Raw genomic sequence first — 23,096 nt, 5'->3', positions numbered from 1 at the left:
TTTTTCCAACATAAAACACAAATAAAGTTTGTATTGAAATTTAATATCATTAACATACAATTAATATCGTTAAAGTTATTGATTATTTTGAATGATTTATTAATTACGATGCACTCTGTAATGTACATTTTGTCGCCAGCCTGACCTATCAACATGAATAAAAACAAAAAAGAATTTAATGCTATTGTTTGCGGGAATTTTATGTACAAACAATTTTAACCTTTTAGTTTTCGGAAGTTTTGATTAACTTGTTATTTCCAAAGTTAAAATAAAAGTGCATATTTGTATTAATTACACATAAATCATCAATATATTATGAAACTGAACAACAATGGAAGTAATGAGTTTGTATATAAATGGCGTAATTTCGTTCAGCAGACATTAAAATTAACTTCGTCTTCCCGGACTTACATGTTATATTCGCCAACACAATGAACACAAACTTATGTCTGTTTCCCGTGCTGTTCTTCCTGCAAGTCTTAACTTTGTGTTCCGGAAACTATGTACAGGTATTTTCTTTTTAAAATTAATCCAAAATATTTATAATGTATCAAAATATATGCAGATTTACGGCGGCGTGGTAGGGCCAGATAAAAAAAATAAATAGTCTTATTTGTTCGGACGATTAAGGTATTTGTTCGGACGAATTACGATTTGTTCGGACGAATGAATAACGATTTGTTCGGACGAATTACGATTTGTTCGGACGAATAACGATTTGTTCGGACGAATTAGGATTGTTCGGACGAATCAGATATTTGTTCGGACAAATAACGATTTGTTCGGACGAATTAGGATTTGTTCGGACAATAAGTTATTTGTTCGGACGAATTAGGATTTTTGTTCGGACGAATTAGGATTTGTTCGGACGAATTAGCTATTTGTTCGGACGAATAAATTATTTGTACGGACGAATTACGATTTGTTCGGACAAATAAGTTATTTGTTCGGACGAATTAGGATTTGTTAGGTCAAATTACAGGAAGAGTTCTATGAAGTAATCTGTATTGTAACCATTGAATAGATGAGTCGTTGGTTGTCTTAAAACATGCATTGGAAGCATCATAAACATAAATTTCCACCCCATATTGTACCAATTCTGAATTACACTTTGAAATTGCTGTTAGGGTTATTTTAGAGGCAATTATTTGTTTGTAGATGGGTTTTGTACATTTGTTTTGCAAAAGGAAAGGTTTGTAATATAATGGAATATATGGAGTAAAGGATCTTTTCAATAAAGATTTGATATGTACCGGTAAAAAGGATTTTAGATATGTTGATATAGCACTAACTTTGTACAGATATGCAAATCAATTTTTTTTGAAAATTTAAATGTGACAAAAGATCTCCATTGTCATCTAGAAAGTCATTAATAATCTTTACACCTTTTTTTGTACCAACTCTTTATAAACATTGTTTTCATACCAATTCTAATATGGCTATTATACCAAATAGGCATAGATAAAAAGTTTTCTTCAATATAATTATCATCAAAAGATTTTTTAACATAGAGCATTGATTTAAATATATCTTTCCAAAAGTCATTATTTTTGGGAATAACACATTCAGTAATAAATGCATCACCAAAATCAAGTAACAAGCTGACAAAGTATTCACCATTAATGGACTTCAATATGTCCATGAATTATGTCCAACAATTAATTCTTTAATCCATGAATATTTTAATGACATACTACATTTATTAATATCAAACATTTTTAAGCCTCCTTCTTGATATTCTTGAATAACTACTGCACGTTTTATTTAATCACATTTGGCATTCCAAAAAAAAAAAATCAAAAATATCTTTGTTCAATGTGGTGATTACCTCCCCTTAAGAAGTAGGTAAAAACATAAATAAGTGATTGATTTTTGGAATAATTAGAGATTTTACAACCGTCATACGTCCAAGTTGTACTTTATCTTTATTTATTACCTTTGACGACATAATTTAATATGTGAATAAAGATAACGCAACTCACCTTTATATTAAAGAAGTTTATGTACATCAAGCGTGAATCTAGAGGCGGGTCAGCTTCCCCTTAGAAAATTTAAATTTCTTAAATTTAGATTGTAAAGTTACTAAAAAAAGGTCTAAGACCCCTCCCCTCAGCAAACATAGATATCCCTTGGACCCTCCCCCCTTCCAAAACATTTTCTGGATGTATAAGCACCAATTATATGTCTAAGTAAATTTGATTCAACTTATCAGTCTCTGATGAACTTCAAAGACGTTAAAAATCCTTAAATGGACTCCCTGAATCCTGTGCTAACATAATATATAGAGGATATCTATAATGTGTGATTTCATATTTGCTTTATCCAACGAGTTGAAATGGTGTATATATTCGCAAGGCTGGCCGAGCGAATACAACCATTTTATCGAGTTGGATAAAGCAAATATTAATGTAAAGTTTCACTGAAATGAATTATTTAGCTCTAAATAATTGTTCTTAGAGCGTATTCATTTGATTAAAGGGGCATGGTCACGATTTTAGTCATATTTTATTTTTCTGTTTTTATTATTTACAATGCATTATGAATGCATTTCTAATGATCAAATGAAATTTGGGTGCCCATCAATGAGTTTTAAGCAAGATACAGGGCTCACAATTCTTCGTCATGTAAACAAGGCTCGTACCCTGTTTTTGTTTACATAGGTTCAATATACCAGTAAACAATCTTTTTCAAGATGATTTGTCTATATTATTATTCATTTTAAGCATAAATAAACAGTTCCTAATGATTAACACATTCATTTTAGGTCTAAATCTGGAATTTTCACCTCAACGTTAAAAATGTAAACAAAAGCTTTGTTTACATAGCGAGGAATTGTAAGTTCTTTAACTCGATTATAATTCAACGAATGACACTCAAATTTTGGTTGCCTATTAAAAATGCCTTACTGAAGCATTTTAAACATTTAAATTGAAAAATTAATTTTTGACCAAAATCGCGACCATGCCCCTTTAAATGGAAAAATTTATCAGAAGACTTAAATAATAAAGTTTGTTGACATGCACAAAGTTGCGAATGCTCGTTAGTTTGAATTGACTCGAACGAGGAACAGTTGTAAACTTCTTATTAAACATTATTTCGGTAAGTTCTTCTATATAAACACAACACGTACGCACTGGGACCAAGAAACTTAGACAAGCTCACTTTTGGTCTCGGTCTCACTTTTACAAAAGGAATATCTTGTATTGCAGAAAAGTGAGACTGAGATCAAAAGTGAGCTTGTCTAAGTTTTATGGTCCTGAGGCCTGGATGAACTCCTTGATGTAGGCCTAGTTAGCGTAATTTGCAGTTTTATAAACTACACAAAGCAAATTGATAGTTTGAAGGGGGCTAAACTTATAAAAAAGCTTGACAAACATAAAAAAGGTCTTTAGGTATTTTGGTTACGGTTACGTATAACTTTGCATAAAAAGTCGGGGGGGGGGGGGGCGACCCCCCTCCCCCCCCCCCCCCCCAGGCCCGGTTCCGACGCCTATGCTACGCAGTTATGTGTTTTCCTTCATATTTGTAATTTAAGTCTTTGACAAAATCCATTTTATAGGCCTATCAATTTTTGTAGTAGATATAGTTATGTTGAAAGTACTAGCAAATCTTCCAAATTAGGTCACTGAAGCGTTGAAGCGAGGGGCTGTGTCAAAAATAGTTTGGACCGGAAGTATTTGATAAAGTATCACCCGTTTGATATAGCAAAGGTTTATCACACGGGTAATGTACACCACACGTATGAGAAAAATAAATTATATTTTTATAGCTTATAAAATATATTAGATTCGTTGTTTCTAACTAATTACAACTTGTAATTGATCATCAAAGCTGAAGAACGATATTTTTTAATGTCGAACTTACGTAATTAATGCACTTTTGATTGTCAAAAACACGCCAGAAACATGTATATATACCCCAAATTTGATCGTGTAAACAATAAAGTTAACACTTCGCAGCTCCTTTGCAACATAAATCGCCGTTATCATCGCCGTTTACATGAATCAAGATGGCCGTATTTAAATTTCAATTCAGCTATGTTTTTTTAAATTCATTTTTTGGCAAAATTATCAGGGCGTCGACCGCCTCTGCCACACCTATTCCAACACCCTTGAAATATCAGTGACTAGTACATGTATAACATTTAGGTGATATCATTTAGAGGAAAAACAACATTCAAAGAAATGGATGACTTGATCTCAGACCCTCTCCCCCTTTATTGCCAGATCAGATAGTCTTATAAATTACTCATTAAAAATTCTGTTTTATTTCCAGATATAACTAATTCGTCTGAACAAATAGCTAATTCGTCCGAACGAATCCTAATCGTCCGAACAAATAACTTATTCGTCCGAACAAATTATTATTCGTCCGAACAAATTCCAATGGGTCCGAACACAAAATTTATTTGTCCGAAAAAATAGCTTATTCGTCCGAACAAATCCTAATTCGTCCGAACAAATAGCTGAATTATTCGTCCAAACAAATCGTAATTCGTCCAAGTGAATAACCTATGCGTCCGAACAAATAGCTAATTTGTCCGAACAAATCCTAATTCGTCCGAGCAAATAGGATTTTTTAATTTTTTCATCTGGCCCTTCCATGCTGCCATACAGATTAATCAATTTTAATAACATTAAAACCTTTCACCTCATTTTTTTTTATATATAATTTATTTCTTTTTCAAGGAACAGATTTACAGAACAGACATTCAGTCACACACACACACACACATACCGACCACACTTATGAAAAAAACACCTAAATGTATTATTTAGTGAACCTCAAAAAATTGATCAATGAAATTTATCAGTATAGCCAGAATTTTTTTCAGTATTTACATACTTCAAAAAGAATAGAGTCTGATGAAATTATCAAATCTTTAAAATGAAAAAGTGGTAAAACTATTACACATTTTTTCTAGGAACATAATGCAATACGATCAATGGTTGATCCACCAGCTGCAAACATGAAGAAACTAGTGAGTATGCATGATTTAACCCTCTGTATAAAACTATAGAATTTTTTTTTTTTTTTTTACAATTGTATTGTAATGAAAAACTCAAGGAAAATTGAATATATTAAAATGTATACACTCATTTATACCAAATATGTCAAGAAAATATTCTTACAAGAACAACTTACAAAAAAAAGTACTTGAATAAAATTTATCACCTAACAAAATCGATAGAACTTTCATGATAATGATTGGATGAATAAAATAAACCAAATAATTAAAATGAAATTACTCAGTTATAATTTCTTTACGAAATTTTAACTTTTGGATGAAATAGTATAAAAAATTCTGAAACGTACTTTCCAGATGTACTCTAGAGAACTGGAAAGCATTGCACAACGGCACTCTTCAGGTTGTTCCTTTAACCATAACGATCACAGGTCACGACAGTCTCATTTATTCAGCAGTGTCGGGGAAAACATTTTCTACGGAAGGAGTAAGTTATTTCTATCATTTCTTTTCAACGATGTATCTTCTGAATGAAAAAAAAGATTCTATACTAGTGGCTTCATATTTTGAAATCTGTTTTTCAATAACGGTATGTTGTTTATTTTTCGTACAGAGGGTGATAACATAACAGATGCAATCGAATATTGGCGTGAACAGGGGGATTACTACAATATCCGGACCAATGAATGCCAGCTGTTCAAATTCTGCGAGTATTACACTCAGGTACTTGTAGGCTATCAAAATCAACTTAATTAGAAAATTTCTATGAAAAAAAACCCAACAACTATAAAACGTAAAAATGCCAATCTTTGTTCACTCCTGCAATTGAGGATCTCTTTTTTTCGAGGGATAACAAGTATATTCGATAAACCACAAGGTTGACGACGAAACATTTAGTAAAAAGTAGAAAAAATGTATATATACAAGTTAACATATCTATGCAAACGTCTATAATTATAGGTAACATGGGCATATTCTAATTATGTTGGATGTGGAAAGTCGGACTGTGGTGAAAATTCGTTCATTGTCTGTAATTATGCATCCAGGTGAGCTAAGCACTAATACACATCATATATACACACACATACAACAATGAACCCACTTACATATGTATTATGACAATATCTTTTATTTTGTAGCAGTACATTAAACCAGAGACCATACCTTCCAGGCTCCAGCTGTGCCGCATGTTCACGTCATTATGTCTGCCAGGAGAAACTTTGTATACTGACGTTTAAATGAATTTGTCTGTATATATCAGTGGTATATATAGGAATTAAAAAAGGCAAAGGATATAAGCCTACTTTTTCAAAAACAAATATTTTAACTTTATCTTTAGCATGTTTACAAACTAAGTCAATTTTTTTAAGACCGAAGTAGCAAATGTAATAAGGGTGTGAATACTGTACGACTAGAACTAGCCAATCTTTACTATATTCCTTCGATATAAGAAGTTCTTTATTTTTGTTCGCTGTTAGATTAACTAAAATTAATGCTCAATAGAAAAAAGTAAACACATCATAGGGAAGGCCAAGATAAAATACAAACGTTTTTTTAAAGAGTTGTAATGCTTTGATTGTTGTAAATTCAAGTTGATGTGTGCAGTTTTGTACGTTTCTTATTAACAGTGACTGAATAATAAGTCCCTGCAATAAATGTTGACTGGTCTCTAACAATGTTTAATAGGCTGATTATTCTGTAATCAGCCATTACAATTAACACATTAGAAAATGTGTGCTTGTGAAAATGTAACGTATAACTTGTTTTATTTTTTTATTTTTAAACTAAGGCCGGGAATTGGTAACGTTTGTTCGTTTTTTTTTTTCATAGATTAATTGCAACCAGCAGTTATTTTGAGATATTTAGATACCGTAAGTGAAGACTGTAACGTAGTAACGTATAGAAAGAGCAATTTAAGGTCAGTTTTTTTACTATGATGAAAAGATTGCTTGAACTCATTTAAGACAAATGGTATTGAATGAGAAGAATTTTGTTGAAAGCGTACACTTAATCGTCATTGAAGGAAAAAAGTTATGTTATTACCAAATTTGACGTAAAAAAAAAATTAAATCAAACAAAAATCAAAATAAAACATAAATATTCCAACAGATTACATTTTTGTATGAACATTACTAGCATATATGGTATAAGATATAAAGCTACATTATTTTTTTCTGTTGATGTTTAATACATATTTATATGAAATATTATTCACACAAGAACTGCCTTTCTTATGTTATGTTTCATGTATAGAAATTTTAAATATTCTTGTCTATAAATTTTTGGAAAACAAGATTATGACGTATTATTTAAACTGTTTCAACTTAGTTAAATAAACATCTTCATTTTAGGAGCAACTCATTATGAATTTTAAAAGAGGTTTAATTAATGACATTCTTGATTAATGTAAATTGCATTCCATCTAAGGGATAAACTTGGATTTGAGTGAATTCATGATATAATGGTATACAGTATATCATAAAAATATTCCTCTAATTTCTAAAGCTTCGTCAGATCTATCAATGTTTGAATCAAATCAAAGTGTTTTCAAGAGCAATACAAAGTAAAGATCGCCATGTTCAAAATATATTAAAAGTTGTTTACTATAATTATAGCAATACTTAAACGTAAAAACAATTAAGTAATAATTAAAGAAACATGATTCTCTGGGAGGACTCAAAACAGAAACTGAAATTCAAATAGTACCACAATGATCTTCACAATGAGGTTGTTTTAATGTTTTATAGCAAATTAAAACCTTAACTTGATTGAACATATTTCATTTAGCACAAATGATTGGAATATGCATCAGACATTGGTTATTAAAGCCTTATCCATTTGTATGAGAAACCAGATCATCATTAAGCCATTGTCATCCTTGAGAAACTTATATAACTACACCATTAATAAATAAGATTCAATTTGTATATCTGGTATGTTTATTTGATGTAAAACAATTTCTTAAATAGCAGTTATCTTTGGATTAGATTTGATCTTAACGTGTGCATCCACAAAACTTTAAAATCAAGAAATATCTGGCATCAATATAAAGGATCTTCAAGACCTTGATAGATAAATCAAGCAGCTCAGTCACACAAAACGATATGCACTAGCCTTTGTGATTTGTTGTTAATTAGTTTGTTTGCAAATAGGAAGGTATATTGAAAAAGGACAACACGTCATCTGCAGCCTCCAAGGAACTCTCTCCCCATCCGTTATGTTCAGCACCCCAGTAACCATGATTTATGTATATATTTTCTTGTAAAAAGGGTCGAGTGAGATATCTCTTGATATCGTACCACCTAGATCCAGGTTTCCAACCCACCCATCCGCCATTATAAGGATATTTGTTCCAGACAAACATCATCCCATCGATTGGATCTGGAATACTATTAACATGTCTGTTGTACACTCTGGATAACTGTAAGTGAGCCTGTTTAACTACTTCGTCCGTGACTCTTGTCTCGTCATATCTCTTACTGATTATGTTTCCAGTGTTTTGAAGTCGGCTCCAGAATGGCACATCGTGAGTGTCTGTGTATGATATGAGAAGAACAGCCTTCCCTGTTCTTGAAATGCCCCAGTTGTATGATTGTCTGTATGGAAGATCGGAATGGGTAAAAGTGAAATTATGTGATCCTCCTAGCCACCATGGGTAGTTGTAAATCAGGAAAATCTTTGAGGATTGCACATCTAATACTGAATCAAGCGCGGACAAGAACTGGGGATTACTGAATTGTGGCATCTGAATTTTCTGGACAGGGACTTTTGGAATTGAGAGTATAACATTACGAGAATATACATAGCAATACTTATTTGTCGGAATAATTAATCCATTAATTGAAATTGTTTCTCTAAACTTCAATTGATACAATCCTTTGTTCTTCCTTAATACTTTAACAAGCTGCCTATTCATGGTAAGTGTGTGTCTGTAAAAGAATTGCCAAATTAATTTGCTTCAATAAAATTCATAAACGATAAAAAAAGAAAACAAGCGGAAATCAATAGGAAATTATATCATACTTTGACATATAAATATCAACGGGTTTCAAAATCAACTATCTGTTGCTTGATACTATTCACACTATTACAAAACCGGACAATTATTAAAACATCGTATACGGTAATCCTTTAATCAACAAAAATTAGGATAAAATTCTAAATTTGTTTTCTGCTAAAATTGCAGTAGAAATAGTGTTGAATTGCAAATCAAATTTGTTAGGGTTATTTGTTTGCATGCTTTATACTTGTAGGTGTTTTGTGTCATTAAGCATAAACAGAAATGGATTTTTTGTTATATAACCATAAAATTGAAGGCGCACACTACGAAGAATAAATTATGATTACAAAATGAGAAATACAATAAGAACAACTAATTCTTCTCTCTCTCTCTCTCTCTCTCTCTCTCTCTCTCTCTCTCTCTCCATTTATACATGAATCCTTTTCTTTTTTTAGATTTGCTGAATTTGCTCCTTTTTTTATTATTTTTTTTCCCAAACGTTTAACATAGTAATGACACAACAGTTAAAAATTTATCATACATATCTATTTTTTATCAGAACAAAATGATTAAGAATAAGGCTATGATTATTAATCTTATTAATATAGTTGTTGCTTACCTAATAGGATTAGACAAAAGAAATTGCCTCATGAATTCTGCAGGGAATGAATTCATTCCCGTGGGAACTGTAACAAATGGGGGAAGTCCTGTTTGGATGGGGATATTTTCAAAACCTCGTCGAGCTTTTGGAAAATTTTCAAGACATTGTTCTGGACCAAAACCGGACTGGAATAGATTGTTGTCTTTAATATATCTACGAGCCTCCAAACTTATTCCAGTTTTCTGTATGACGTCTGTGTAACTAATAAGTAAAAATGTATAATCGATAGTTCGATATAAATTTTTGTTATGATTTTTGTAAAAAATCTATATAATTGAAAAACATTGTTTTTGTTCAATCTTTGTATGTTTAAGTCATTTGAAATGTGAGAAACAACCTGACGAATTGTTTTTCAAAATTTTGAAATTCTGGAAAGAAAAGTTCTGCTCTCAAAAGTTATCAATTTACAAATATCATTTAACTAAAATAAAATATTAATAGGGTCAATGCTTTCTATTCGTTCAAAGTATCAAAGTTTTTCAGTCGTTATCAGCATTTCTTATTTGTAATTTAACATTCAAGGTTTTGGTATCTATATGATAAACTCAACGACAACAAAAATTAGCATAAGATAATAAAAATATTTCATAATCACTCGGAAAAAGAGAAAACGTACTACTCATGTTAGTAGAATCAATCGTTTTAACATACGTTTATTTATCTCTCATACAAGTTATCTTTCTTTTCTCCAGCTCTGTCGTATAAAATTAAAGTGGACCTTAAGACATTTTGTAAAATATCGCTGGAAAATTCATGTTAGAGACAGTTGGAAAAACCCACAAATAACACATTTTATACATATCTGTATATAGATATAGATAATATATATATATATATATATATATATATATATATATATATATATATATATATATATATATATATATATATATATATATATATTAATTATATGCAATGTCTGGAAAAACCGATGCGTATAGAAAAATCTAGTTAAAAACATGTGGGCGAATATTTTAATTAGGATTAGGTTAAAGTAACAGTCAAGTGCACCATTTCAGAAAATGATCAAAACATTTCGCTACAAAACTTTAGATAACAAACACAGCTTCAAAGTTTTTATTTGATGTTTGCGATTATTTACCCTTCAATATGGTTCAGTTAGATGAATAAATGAAGATAATATAATCTATCTAGTATAATCAGTACCATTATATTTCATTAATTTGTAATATGAGAACTTAAAATAAAGCCAGTGACAAATGAAAATGATATATTTATTCAATATATTTGAATAACCTACTAAGCATTTTACACAAAGCTAAGTGTTTAAGCATGCCAAACTCTTTTTTTTTCGGAAAAAAACGTCACCGAGCCTAGTTATTTCCACTTTAAATTATTTCTTGCGTGAACGCTTTACTAATATGCCACTTATTTTAAGATTTAAACATTAGTATGTAATTTTTTTGACCTGGGGAAAAAACCAATTGTCCACACAAATTTACAATATGTATACAGTTCTCGGAAGCACTACCAGTCAAATTCCTATTAGTGAGACTACTTAGAAGTTTGAAGTTTTTTTACAGATACAATAAAATGTTTTAAATCGACCATATTAGGCGTAATAAAGTGCAAACTGAAACTTATACAATTCTAACTATCTTTTTTTTTTAAACCAGAAGTAAAGTTTCATCATGATGTAAGCAAATCAACCAAAAACCAAATTTGGCTTTATACAGCAACAAACACATTTTAAACAAATATATAGATAACAACACCAGAAAATACTGTAAATAAAAATAAAGACAAACCTTTGAAGATATAAAGGAACTCCATCAATAGTGGTAGCAGTAAAGAGCTCGACATTGGTGTTCGTACCGTTATAGTTGGAGTATGTTTCGGAAAGCAACCTAAAACAAGGTGAATGCAAATACCTTAGAGGGTTTTATCAACTACTTGTTCCAGTGTAGTAACCTATTGAAGTTGATAAACTGATTAACAAAAAACTACGTTATTAATATGTATAGAAACCTTGACAAATCGCCAGGATTCCTACTCTCCTCTGGTCTTAGACTGTACGGAGTTCGAGGTCCTCCTAACTCAAATATACGAAGATGAGTATTGCGCATGTATAAAAGAGTTCGCTCAGGAATTCTTCCACCACCTTCAGGAAAAGGAACAAAGGTTAGCCCAAGCTCCCGTCCTGCCTTGATCATCCTAACATGGTCTTTAGGTCTTAGTCTCATTGCTCCAAAGTCAACAGGAAGATCCGGTGCATCAGGGAAGGATTTTGAAAACATCCTTCCTCCAACTCGGTCTGAGTATTCATATATCCCAATCTTCAATCCCTTATTCCGGAGTCTCCATCCTGTATATGAACCGCCTATACCGGCTCCTATTATAGTGATGTCTTCAACTTTGTTTCCTTATTTGTTAAATTATACAAATCATTAGTAAAAACATTGTATTTTTAAAAAAAAATTCCTTTATACGAATGATATATTGTTAAAAATACGAATGAATGATTGGAAAAATTTAAATATATTATTCTTTAATATGATGACGAATGAATGAGGTTTTCCAGAAATGATCGCAGTATATTTAGGATGAAAACGCCATAGAGACGGATAAAATAATAAGTATGATGTAAAAGAAATGTTTCCTGACTTCTGTATACAGGATAATTTTCGCCCCGTGTTCATTTCGCCATTCTTGGAAACGGTTTCGCCCCGCCTTGAATTCGCCCAAACAAAGTTGTGTTGAAAGAGAGATGATTTGAGCCATTGAAATTCGCCCAGTCTTGAATTCGCCCGTTGACAACGAGGGCAAAAGGGGCGAAAATAAAACGGGGCGAATATTTCCTTGCATACAGTATAATTTGGTCATGATCTTTTTCTATCAACTGTCAATCAAATGTTTCGATAGAAAACCCCACTTAATCTAGATCTGTCTGATAAAAAGTCATTTCATGTTGCGAATAATGGAAAAGCCTTAACATATCTTATGTAGATGATTGCGACATGTGAAGTGTTGAATTAATCATTCGATATAGAACTCTGATTTCCAAATATTTATCTCTTTGGTAAGCTTTCTTTAACTGAATTTTTCTAAAATTTAAATTTAGTTTGCGTAACATACGCATGAAAGTATGTATAAAATGTTGTTTTGAATGTTTTTTTGTAATCAATGGATTAATACTTAAGGTAAATTAAAGGTAGAAGACAAGAAAAATAACTGTCGAAATATGTTTGTTAAATAAAGCATTAAATAGTTAATGTATAATAAAGTTTTCATAGCATCAATTCTACAGTATAAAAATATCCTTAAAGAGTTCCAAAGCCAAAAAATACAAAAACTCTCTTCCCTATAACTTTCACTAATTGTATATATATATAATATATATATATATATATATATATATATATATATATATATATATATATATATATATATATATATATATATATATATATATAGGTTCCGTTCGTCATCGAAAGCAAGATTTTTGTCTTGCGTAGATGGCCGAGTCGGTAGCGCGGTGGCCGCTCACTGCTAGGAGAATGGGTTCCAGAGGTCGTGAGTTCAAGCCTCGGTCGGGGCTGAGGTGGAGCTCCAACAAAAGTGAATTTGCCTGTGCTTTATATATATCTATATCATTCACTTTGGGCAGGTATATGTCAATTTGAAAGTTATTGCAATGTCTGTGCTTATTATATAGATGTGTATCTATGCAATGTGTATCGTTCCGATCCTCTCAAATTGTCGTATAACTGTATTCCACCTGTATCTCAAGCGACTGTGTAGTGCGTGGTCAGCGCGCTAGGTTCCGTTCGTCATCGCAAGCAAGATTTTTGTCTTGCTTAGATGGCCGAATCGGTAGCGCAGTGGCCGCTCACTGCTAGGAGAATGGTTTCCAGAGGTCGTGAGTTCAAGCCTCGGTCGGGGCTGAGGCGGAGCTCCAACAAAATTCAATTTCCCTGTGTTTATATATATATATATATATATATATATATATATATATATATATATATATATATATATATATATTAGACACTAGCTAATGAGAAAATTTATTTTGAAATTGTAATTTCACTTATTTCAATGAATCATAATGATAAATATATATATGATATGCTATTATACTAATGACATGTTTATATGCAATTATGAAATGAAAGTGTCAAAATAAAAAAAATACGAAAAAAAAATTTCAAAAACTATATTCATCTAATGAATTTATATATAATACATTAATCAAAATGCAATAGTTTCAAAATGCTTCTCAGTCCTTTTCCCTTTCAATAGAAAAATGACAGTAACTTAGGTGGTGTGGGACACCTGTCATTATAAATACAATAAAGGAAAATAATAATCGAAATACTTTCACCGTTTAAGAATTTTCAAACTTTCAAATATTTGACTACTACAAATTAAATTTTAAAAGCCCCAGCTGGATTAGAATTTTTTAATAACAAGTGTTTAGTTAACGCCAATTACGTCGTGCTGCTGGGTTACAATTTCGAAAAAGAAAAAAATAATCATACAATTATGCTTGATTTTATCGTTTTATATGATCATAAATACGTCACAATATTGAAGTGTTCCCTACCATCTTATTAAAAAACTACAACATATGTAATGTATCAATGAGGACCTATTTTTCATTTTTATGAAGAATGAATTTTCATTCCGGAGTATCGGTGCAGTTCTTTCGTAAAATATTGATACGTATTTATATCGTACTTAGAATAGTATATATAATGCATAGAAAAAAGAAAATATATGCTAGATTTTCTTATGTGCAAGTTTGTCGTTAAAATTAGCAAATCAAACTTTATTAAGCATAAGCAATGATATGACGATTGAATAACAATGTTTGTTGATATTCGACTTATAGTTTGTTGAATAAATTTTCTAAAATCTATATTTAAAAGGAACATACCTTTGCTTTGCTCGAAAACAAACCACGCCAAATAGAGTAGTCCCTTCAAGATCATCATCACTGTGGCACCACAAGATGAAATGTATTGTTTGTGTTTTTTCAAAACGCTTTGCAATGTTTTAGCTTTTATATTGATGTTTGAAAAAAAGAGATACCTTTTGAAATTGATTATATAATCTATTAAAATGCTGTTAAATGAAAAGGAAACAAAAAAATTAAAGGGTAATTTTTTTTTTAAAATACCACTACTAGTACAATTATGATGTAAAGAACGAAAATAATCCTTTGAATCTTACCGACCATGAAAAAGACCAATAAAAGGTAACTTAATATATCATTTATTTATAAACTAAGTGAGGGAAAACCATTATGACGTTTAACTTGGAAAGAATAAAAATAACAAATAACAAGAGACCCATGGGCCACATCGCTCACTTGAACAACAGTTCCTTCTAACATTCATTTCGTAGCATATGCTATTTCTATTTCTATCTGGGGCCCCAGTATTGATCTTGGGTTTATGGTTGGGTTTTACAGTTTAGAATCTAAACTATCTTAGGATGCTTGCATTGTAACCTCACAAACTGTAGGTTTGTAGTTCTCAAAAAGAAAATTTTAAACATTTTCCATAATATATATTTCTATGTTAAACATTGAACCCCTCTTGTGGCCCCAGTTTTAGCCCCGTTTGTTGATTTGGAATTTACATTATTTAAGGATGCTTGCATAGTAAACCTACATATTTTTATATATATATTAAACTTTAAATCCCATCTCAGGCCCAAATTTTTGTTGGGGGGGGGGGGGGGGGGGGCAGCGATGTTTTACTTAATAAACAAGCTTTAATGCCTGGGGCCCCAGTTTTGCTCTGAGGGTCACGATTGTTACAATTTAGATTCTTCACTATATAAACAAGCTTTTGTGTCAATATTAGCATTTCTGGTGCAGTTGTTTTTTAAAAGATTTTTGAACATTTTCCCTTCGGATTTCCATGTTAAAATTTGAACCCCTCCTGGGGCCCCAGTTTTGGTCTAAGGGTTACGATTTTTACAGTTTAACATTTTCACTATATATTCAAGCTTTTGTGCAAATATTGGCATTTCAGGGAAATGGATCTCGAGAAGACACTCACCTTATAATCATTGTTTTGGGATTATCTCCCTTTTAAAAAAGGTTACGCCCTTTATGTTAACAATTTAGAATATTCTTACTATAACGATGATTTGTATCAAGTTTGGTTAAATTTAGCCCAGTGATTTTAGAGAAGTCAAAAAAGTGAAAAGTTTACAGACGGACGGACGACGGACAACAGTTGATTAGAAAAGCTTACTTAAACCTTCGGTTCAGGTTAGCTTAAAATAAATCATATTCGTTGTCATTTGCAGGTAAATTTTATTTTAATGTAACTCAGTGCATTAAATCTTTTGAATCAGGATTTTTGCATTCCCTCGACATATTTAAGTATTTTATGAAAATTGATGTGCAATCCGGATTTAATTTATTCTGTAAACCGGTGGTGATTTATAGATGTTTGTAATGGTTGAGTTCCAAAAAGATATATGAGCTGCATGTTGTTTAAAAATAGATATAGGATATATGTTCATGCTTGAAATACATTAGATAGTCGAATGACAGACGGTCAGAAGGAACTTTACAGTTAACGTCCTACATTCTCGACAGTGTCATTTAATTTTTTGTTTAAAATAAGGAGCATACCTTTGCATTGCTAAAATACAAACCACTCCAAACAGAGTAATTCCTTCAAGATCATCATTATTGTGGCACGAAAAGATGAAATATCCTCCTTCTTTTTTAAACGCCTTTGAATGATATAACCTTATATTAATCATTAAATCTAGTAATATAATCTGTTAAAATATTCTCTTTTTAATAGCGTAACAGACGTCCCTGTTAGTTTTAAATTTTGTTCGAAATGCTGAAAATTATAAAAGACAGGAAGTTTTTTTTCAGTTTTAATTTTTAGATGCTAAAAAATCTGTGTAATACTACTTCTAGTTCAGTTATGGAAGTAACATTCTTAAAAATTGTAATCTTGTTGTAACACTTGCCCAAAATAAGTCAAAACAATAGAAACGTGGGATATTTATACTTATTTTTTTTTTTTTTAGGAAAAACCATTAGGACGTTAGGCTTTAGCCCTAAAATTAAAAAAGAATTCCATGATGGTTGACATTTGCAGGTACAAAGGTTGATCTAGTTTTAATGTCACTCAATACAAGTACGACTCATACTTATTGACATTGTTATTATAAAATATGGTTGAAAATGATTTATCATACTTTGCGCTCTCATGATTTTGATTTGAATAGAAAATTGTACCAGATACCGTTGAAAAATCCCGTGATAATTATGAAATTTTAACGGTTATAATCAAATGTGAAATCGTCTCCAAAGAAATAAACGCGTTTAGTGTGACGTTTTTATATAAGAGAATATTAAAGAGATTAAAGAAGAAAAGATAAGATAACGTCTACGTCATCAGCAATGCCATAGCGCTTCGTTAGTGATGATATACAATATAATACATGTCCCTCCATCTCTATCAGCCAATCAAAGGCCGCGTTACAACCAGAATTAAATTACTGAGCAATAAATATTCCATCATTTTCATTTTCTGGTAAATGACTAAGTTTGATAATTAGAATAATTGTCAAACATTAAAAAAAAAGATATAAAGGGTGCAGCGACTGTCCTTTGTTATAATCTACATAATATTTTCAGATCAAATTATTTTTATATTTTATTTTCATGTATGAAAAAAAAATATTTTCATATTTCAAAGTACATATTTATGTCGCCTTCAATCGAGTTTTCCTATTTAATTTTAAATTCATGATTTTTTTTAGACGAAAAGTATAAAGCATTTATAAAACACATTCGTTCTTGGGAAATGGTATGTTAGTAGTGTGTCCTAAGTTAAATCTTTGGTTACTTTAATTTTTGACTAATCTAAATGAAAACAATCAAACTTGTCAATGAAGTTTGATTTAAAGCCGTCTGGAATATATGTCTTTCAGTAAACTTTATGGAATTCCAAGTATATACATGTAGGCTTTTGAATATTGGAAGCAATAACTATTTATATATAACAGTGTTCATTAATTGTTTTTCCATTATAATGTACATGTATGTAGAAATGGATTCAATAGCCCACAATCTTTACGAACATAAAATCAGTTTGGTAGTTAATGCTTAAACACAGGTACAACTCAGTTTACATGAGTATATATGATTATACCTAATAAGCCCACATATAAACAGTAAATTTAAATATCAGCATAAAGTAACGTTCCAATTATAGATAAACACTACTTGGTTATTATGGTCTTCTTCTTTTTCTTAATTCTTCTTGAGACAGGTTTTTTTATCATTAGTTATATTGATACATTTTTTTCTTTATATCATTTGCCATTTAAATTTATTGTACCAAATGAACCTCTACCTGCACCGAAAACTTACTAACTAAAGATAAATGTTTATTTCTGATTCTCTGAAACTATAAGCAATAGAAAATTGGAACTTTTACCAATGTGTTAAGTTCACTTAATGAAGCCTTCAATCTATCTGAACTGAAAAGGACCGACGCTCCGTTCCAGCATTTATTGACCCTGAAAGTTTCTTAAGTTCTTAGAAATACTTTACCATACGTCGTAGAGACATTGGACCACTTGAAATTGAAGCGCCTACCTTGGCCAATCTAAATAACTTAAAGATCAAAGGTCAATGTCATTCAAAAATATACATACTAATGAGTTTTCATATCTCTTGCGTTTGGGGTTTTAAGAAAAACATTTCCATGGATTAAGTAGGACTTCTTATGACATTTCAAAATAAAACCCTTCAACACCTCCCCACACCCCCCCCCCCCCCCACCTTGAAATAGCCATAGAGTTATTGTCCCCATTGTACTAAATGCTTGTTATCGCTACTCCTCTAATACCATTAGAAAAAGAGAATTGAAACTTTTACCAATGTCTTCAGTTGACTAAGGTGTTTTTTTCAATCTATTCGTAATAAGAGGATTTTTTGATAATCATTTTGTTAATGAAGTAACACAAGTTTTGTTAATAAAGTAACACAAGGAACGTACTTCATCGATTCAGATATGGTCTAAACATAAGACATACCGTGTAAAAGCTCGGATGAAAATACCTCAAATAGATCGATAAAAGTTAGTTTACTAAAGTGAGCATTGTTTTACATATATTGATTAATAGCGACAAGCCTTATAATGACAATATTTCAAAAGGAGCTTTTATGCATTTGATTTTATGATAAACGTTTTATTGTGTGAGTGAAAAGGTCCGTATTAAGATAAACTGTTACAGGTTGACATAAGGGGGAAGTATGTTTAATAAATCAATGCTTTTATTCAAAGCGAACCGGGAAAGCCCCAATGTTACAATGTAATGCATATCCCAATCAATTAAGCTAATTGTTCATAAACCGCACTTTTAATAAAAGATAAAAAAAAACAATTGGCTGAAGTTTGGTTGAAAAACTTCCCAAACAGCTGATGATTAGTCATCATACGTGGTTCATCACCATGTCTTTTGCAATTATCAGAAATGCAACTGCGCTTCTAGTTTTGTCCTTAATTTGCTATAAAAAAAGAAATAAAAATGAGTTGCATGTTTAGATAAGGCATTTAAATCGATTTAAGAAGAACCTAAAAACCCCATCCTATGAACTTTCTGAAAAACATAAAAGCAATTTTTGAACTATTTTTAATGTAAATGATAAATAAATAAACCTTGTATGTGATAAGTATCATCTGGAAATAAATGATTGTAAGTGATGAAATAAAAACCATATACAAAATAGGATTTTGGCATACATACGGTCATACATCAATCTTTACTACTTAAAATTATTTCTAATATAGGACATCAATATATTTTCCCTTTGGTTAAAAATTAGTATAAACCAGTTTCAATCTCGTTACGAGTATCGAGTAGGTCTCCCGTCTATATTTATTTGTAAATGATACCATGCGATAAAACATCGATATAATTTCAGAACTACCCCCTGCCCCCGCATTCAGAAAATAGAGAGGTTGAGATTTAAAACGTGGGCGGGGTACGTAAACGTGTGTTATAACTAAACATACACACGTACACGTTTTTGTTATTTATCAGTTGAGATTTCATTACTTGTAAGATATAAACGTGTAAGTATATTTCAAGGCAGTTTCGTGACATTAATTTACTTAACTCAAATAAATGGTGAAGTTTTAATCAATTTACATGCATAAAAAAATCATCCCATTTAAACTCCCACTGTTCTGTTGTTTTAATCTTTCATTACTTTTAAAGAATATGAGTTTTGTAATAGATTATCAATTGCAATTAACAGTTATTTTATTGTTGCAAAGATAACAGGCGAAGAATTTAACATATTTACATACATGTATTTCTAGGACAGTTCATAGATCATGTGCTTGTACATCATTCAAAACCGTTTGAAAGCGTTTGAGGTGAATACATCATCATCAAATTACAGAATATAAGTCATACATGTGTTAAAAATGAAGTTCTTCTTCGAGAAATTCCTATTATTTAGAAATGTATGGATGGTTCTTATTGCTTTTACTTCACATTTTGAAGATTTTGAACAAATGATTCTTATCACCTTTGTTCCTTTTATTAATGATATGATAATGCCAATTCGCTTTTAATTTTATCATGTCTCTCATGTAAAAACCTGGTTTATTCTGCAGTAGTTTATAACCAAGTAATATTGTATCTTTTGTCACCCTGAATTTAACGTGTTTTATCTATGATCGTGTAAACGTCGCTAGTGTTTTAAGTTCACATTTAACTTCATCTAGCGGAAAAAATTGTAAGCCGATTTTTAAAAATGTTTATGCAATCTAGATCCTGGAATAAATGTATAATATAAGGTTTTATATAGTAAATCTATGCTGTATGATAGTATTTTTTCTGCTGTTTGGTTTTAGGTTACCGCTGTTTGTATAGGAAAGGACAACTTGTTTTCGGCAGTCTAAATGTCTTTTCTGCCTGTCCTGACAAAAAAAACAGTGTCTAATTAAGTGCGCTGTTTAATCTTTACAACGTTTATTGGATGAATCACCTAGGTGCGTGGTTGCACAATGTACTTAATGTTCGATTGTAAGCATGTTTTAATATCTTAATATTCTTTTCATTGTTAAATTCAAGTTTCTCATTTTTGCATGACCTTAAACCAAACATACGACAGTTAAGGTAGAATTTTTTTTTCGCACTTTATGTTTTCAAAATTTCGATGTTTTAGCCTAAGTAACAATTTCTAAAAAGAATTCATTTTTATCGATAGGAATGCAAAAAGGGTTTATCAGTTATAGATATTGAAAATAAGTTGGAGGCTCTAAAAGCAGCGTGGTTACCGCTATTGTTATCTTCTAAGGGCACTCTCTATATGAAATCTTTGAGTTTTATTGAATAAGCTAATTTAAATCTTAATTATCTCTTATAATTCTCTGAAACTAATTTAAATGCACTGGATAGAATAAGCAAACTTCCACTTTTCTACGAACAAATTCCAAGCTCATTTAACGAATGTCAACAAAGGTGTAATTTCGATAACATATCACCTAATGATATTTTAAAACAACCCATTTGGAATAATAACAATATCAAAATAAAAGGAGAAACATTATTTTTTAACAACTGGGTTAACAGTCATATACCTTACTTAAAAGAGTTAAAAGGTAGATGATAACGGGAATATGAAAACACTAAAAGTGCTTTCCGCTGTTATTAAGAGAAATTCTAACTGACTTTGTGAATATAAAACTTTTTTAGCAGTAATAAAACCGATGTTGAACGTTATTAGTCTGCGTAGAAAGTTTATCTAAAGTTCGGGATCCTCCTTACTCAAATTTTCGTAGTCGGGTGTTAAGCAATTATAGAAGCGTTCGCTCCGGAAGAGTACCGGTGCCTTCAGATAAAGAAAGAAAGTCTAAGCTCCCGCCCTCCCTAACTATTCTCAGAGGGTCTTAATGTTCAAGTCTTATTGCTCCGAACTTCACTGGAAGATGCATTTCGAATACGTTCTTCCTCCAATTTGAACTGAATGTTCGCACATCACAATCTTCAACCCCTTTTTCGGATTATCGATCCGTCCTGTATGTGAATGTAAACCACTTATACGGGCTCCTATGGTAGTGATGTCTTCATCGTGGATTCTTAAGATAAATTGTAAAATTAAAAAAGAGAATAAATCATATAAATTTTTATTTAACAGATGAGGCAAATTCCTAATATATATATATATATATATATATATATATATATATATATATATATATATATATATATATATATATATATATATATATAAAGTTTATTAACGTATAGCAATATACGAATTTTTTTTTTTTGACTTACGTCAAGTTTTATGATTTTGTCACATTTGTGACATTCCTTTTTGTTTCAGACAACAGATTGAATGCTCAACAAACAAGAAGTTGTGTAATTGTTTGAAACCCACGAAGTTACAGAATTGCTTAAAATTGTTTTATTGATGAGCACGAATCCTATAATTCTATCATAATATGGGTAAACGTTTCAGTTTGCAATTTGCATTATGGAGGAACAAATTAAAACATGGAATAATTTGTATATGCTATATTGGTATAAGTTATGAATTTCATATCTCAAAAATAAACATCTCTTAATTGTTCCAACTCACTTTCAATGTTCTGAAAGATGTTTTTAAAATAAAAACTCATGATTGATGTAAATCTATATTAAATCATAGAAAAATATCCTGATACCTATGTTTAATTTGATTTCATTTTAAAGAAAAGCATGTTTAATACCGTTTTAGAGGGACTGTATGCATCCCAGAGACATTTCTTTAGTAAAGAAAAACAAAAGAACAAAACTATTTTTTCTCCATATTTTATTGAAAATGACAGTTTAAATCATATTTTTAAACCACAATTAAGCCCCGACATATCCTATAGCGTTTGTAAAGAATCGTCATTGAAAGAGTTTATATTTTGAATTTTAAAAACCTCTAAAACTGTAAGCTTCTTTCATTTAATATATATCTTAACCTTTAACGTACAATAAATACACCCCCCTCCCCAATATAAAGCTTGTATAGAACATGCAGCTAATTTACAAGATTAAATGATGATGTTTGCTTATTTGAATAACCTATTTCAGTACAAATCATGATACAAAAATTAAACTGATATCAGTATGACAGTGCATTGTACTGTCGTGGGGTGGTTCATGGTCAAAAATAAGACATTTCATACAAGGAATATGTAAATGATTTATATAAAATATACCTATTCATAATCAGTTATCAAAAGATTCCAATAGAGTATTGATTCGGTTTTTTTTAAATTGCAATACTTTCTTATATGTTTTTGCGAAATGCACTTTTACAACCGTAAAAAATCCAAAAAATACTTTTAAAATGTGGAAAAATTCAAAATAGGAGCAGAGCAAACAAGAAACGCAACAAAAATTAGAGGATGGATAAGGTGCCATGGAGCAGTGAGCATCCTATGCTGACCGGTCACAGCCGCAGG

The 23,096-nt window shown here is 30.8% G+C and overlaps 2 protein-coding genes across 3 annotated transcripts; one reads left to right on the top strand and one right to left on the bottom strand.

Moving 5' to 3' along the window:
- The first annotated feature begins 330 nt into the window (after positions 1-330).
- LOC105336824 (GLIPR1-like protein 1) lies at positions 331-6,602 on the top strand. Of its 2 annotated transcripts, none has more exons than XM_066087871.1 (6): positions 331-509; positions 4,925-4,981; positions 5,324-5,453; positions 5,580-5,689; positions 5,927-6,012; positions 6,109-6,602. In XM_066087871.1, exons 1-6 carry the CDS (start codon positions 432-434, stop codon positions 6,206-6,208), a joined length of 561 nt encoding a protein of 186 aa, XP_065943943.1. In that variant the 5' UTR covers positions 331-431; the 3' UTR covers positions 6,209-6,602. The 2 variants fall into 2 exon arrangements, with proteins under 2 accessions (XP_065943943.1, XP_034325255.2); XM_034469364.2 differs by having other exon boundaries at positions 332-509; positions 6,106-6,602.
- A 1,275-nt stretch (positions 6,603-7,877) lies between these two features.
- On the bottom strand, positions 7,878-14,822 carry LOC105336823 (achacin). The gene is made up of 5 exons (XM_034469365.2): positions 14,528-14,822; positions 11,617-12,010; positions 11,397-11,495; positions 9,586-9,828; positions 7,878-8,895 (listed from the first exon to the last, which is right to left on the bottom strand). The coding sequence occupies exons 1-5, from the start codon at positions 14,583-14,585 to the stop codon at positions 8,100-8,102; spliced, it is 1,590 nt and encodes a 529-aa protein (XP_034325256.2). The 5' UTR covers positions 14,586-14,822; the 3' UTR covers positions 7,878-8,099.
- Between the last annotated feature and the right edge of the window lie 8,274 nt (positions 14,823-23,096).

The sequence above is a fragment of the Magallana gigas genome, chromosome 6 (assembly GCF_963853765.1).
Source record: "Magallana gigas chromosome 6, xbMagGiga1.1, whole genome shotgun sequence".
NCBI classification, from domain to species: Eukaryota; Metazoa; Mollusca; class Bivalvia; order Ostreida; family Ostreidae; genus Magallana; species Magallana gigas.
Note: the sequence above shows the minus strand (reverse complement) of the source record. Positions and strands in the feature narration are given on the sequence as shown.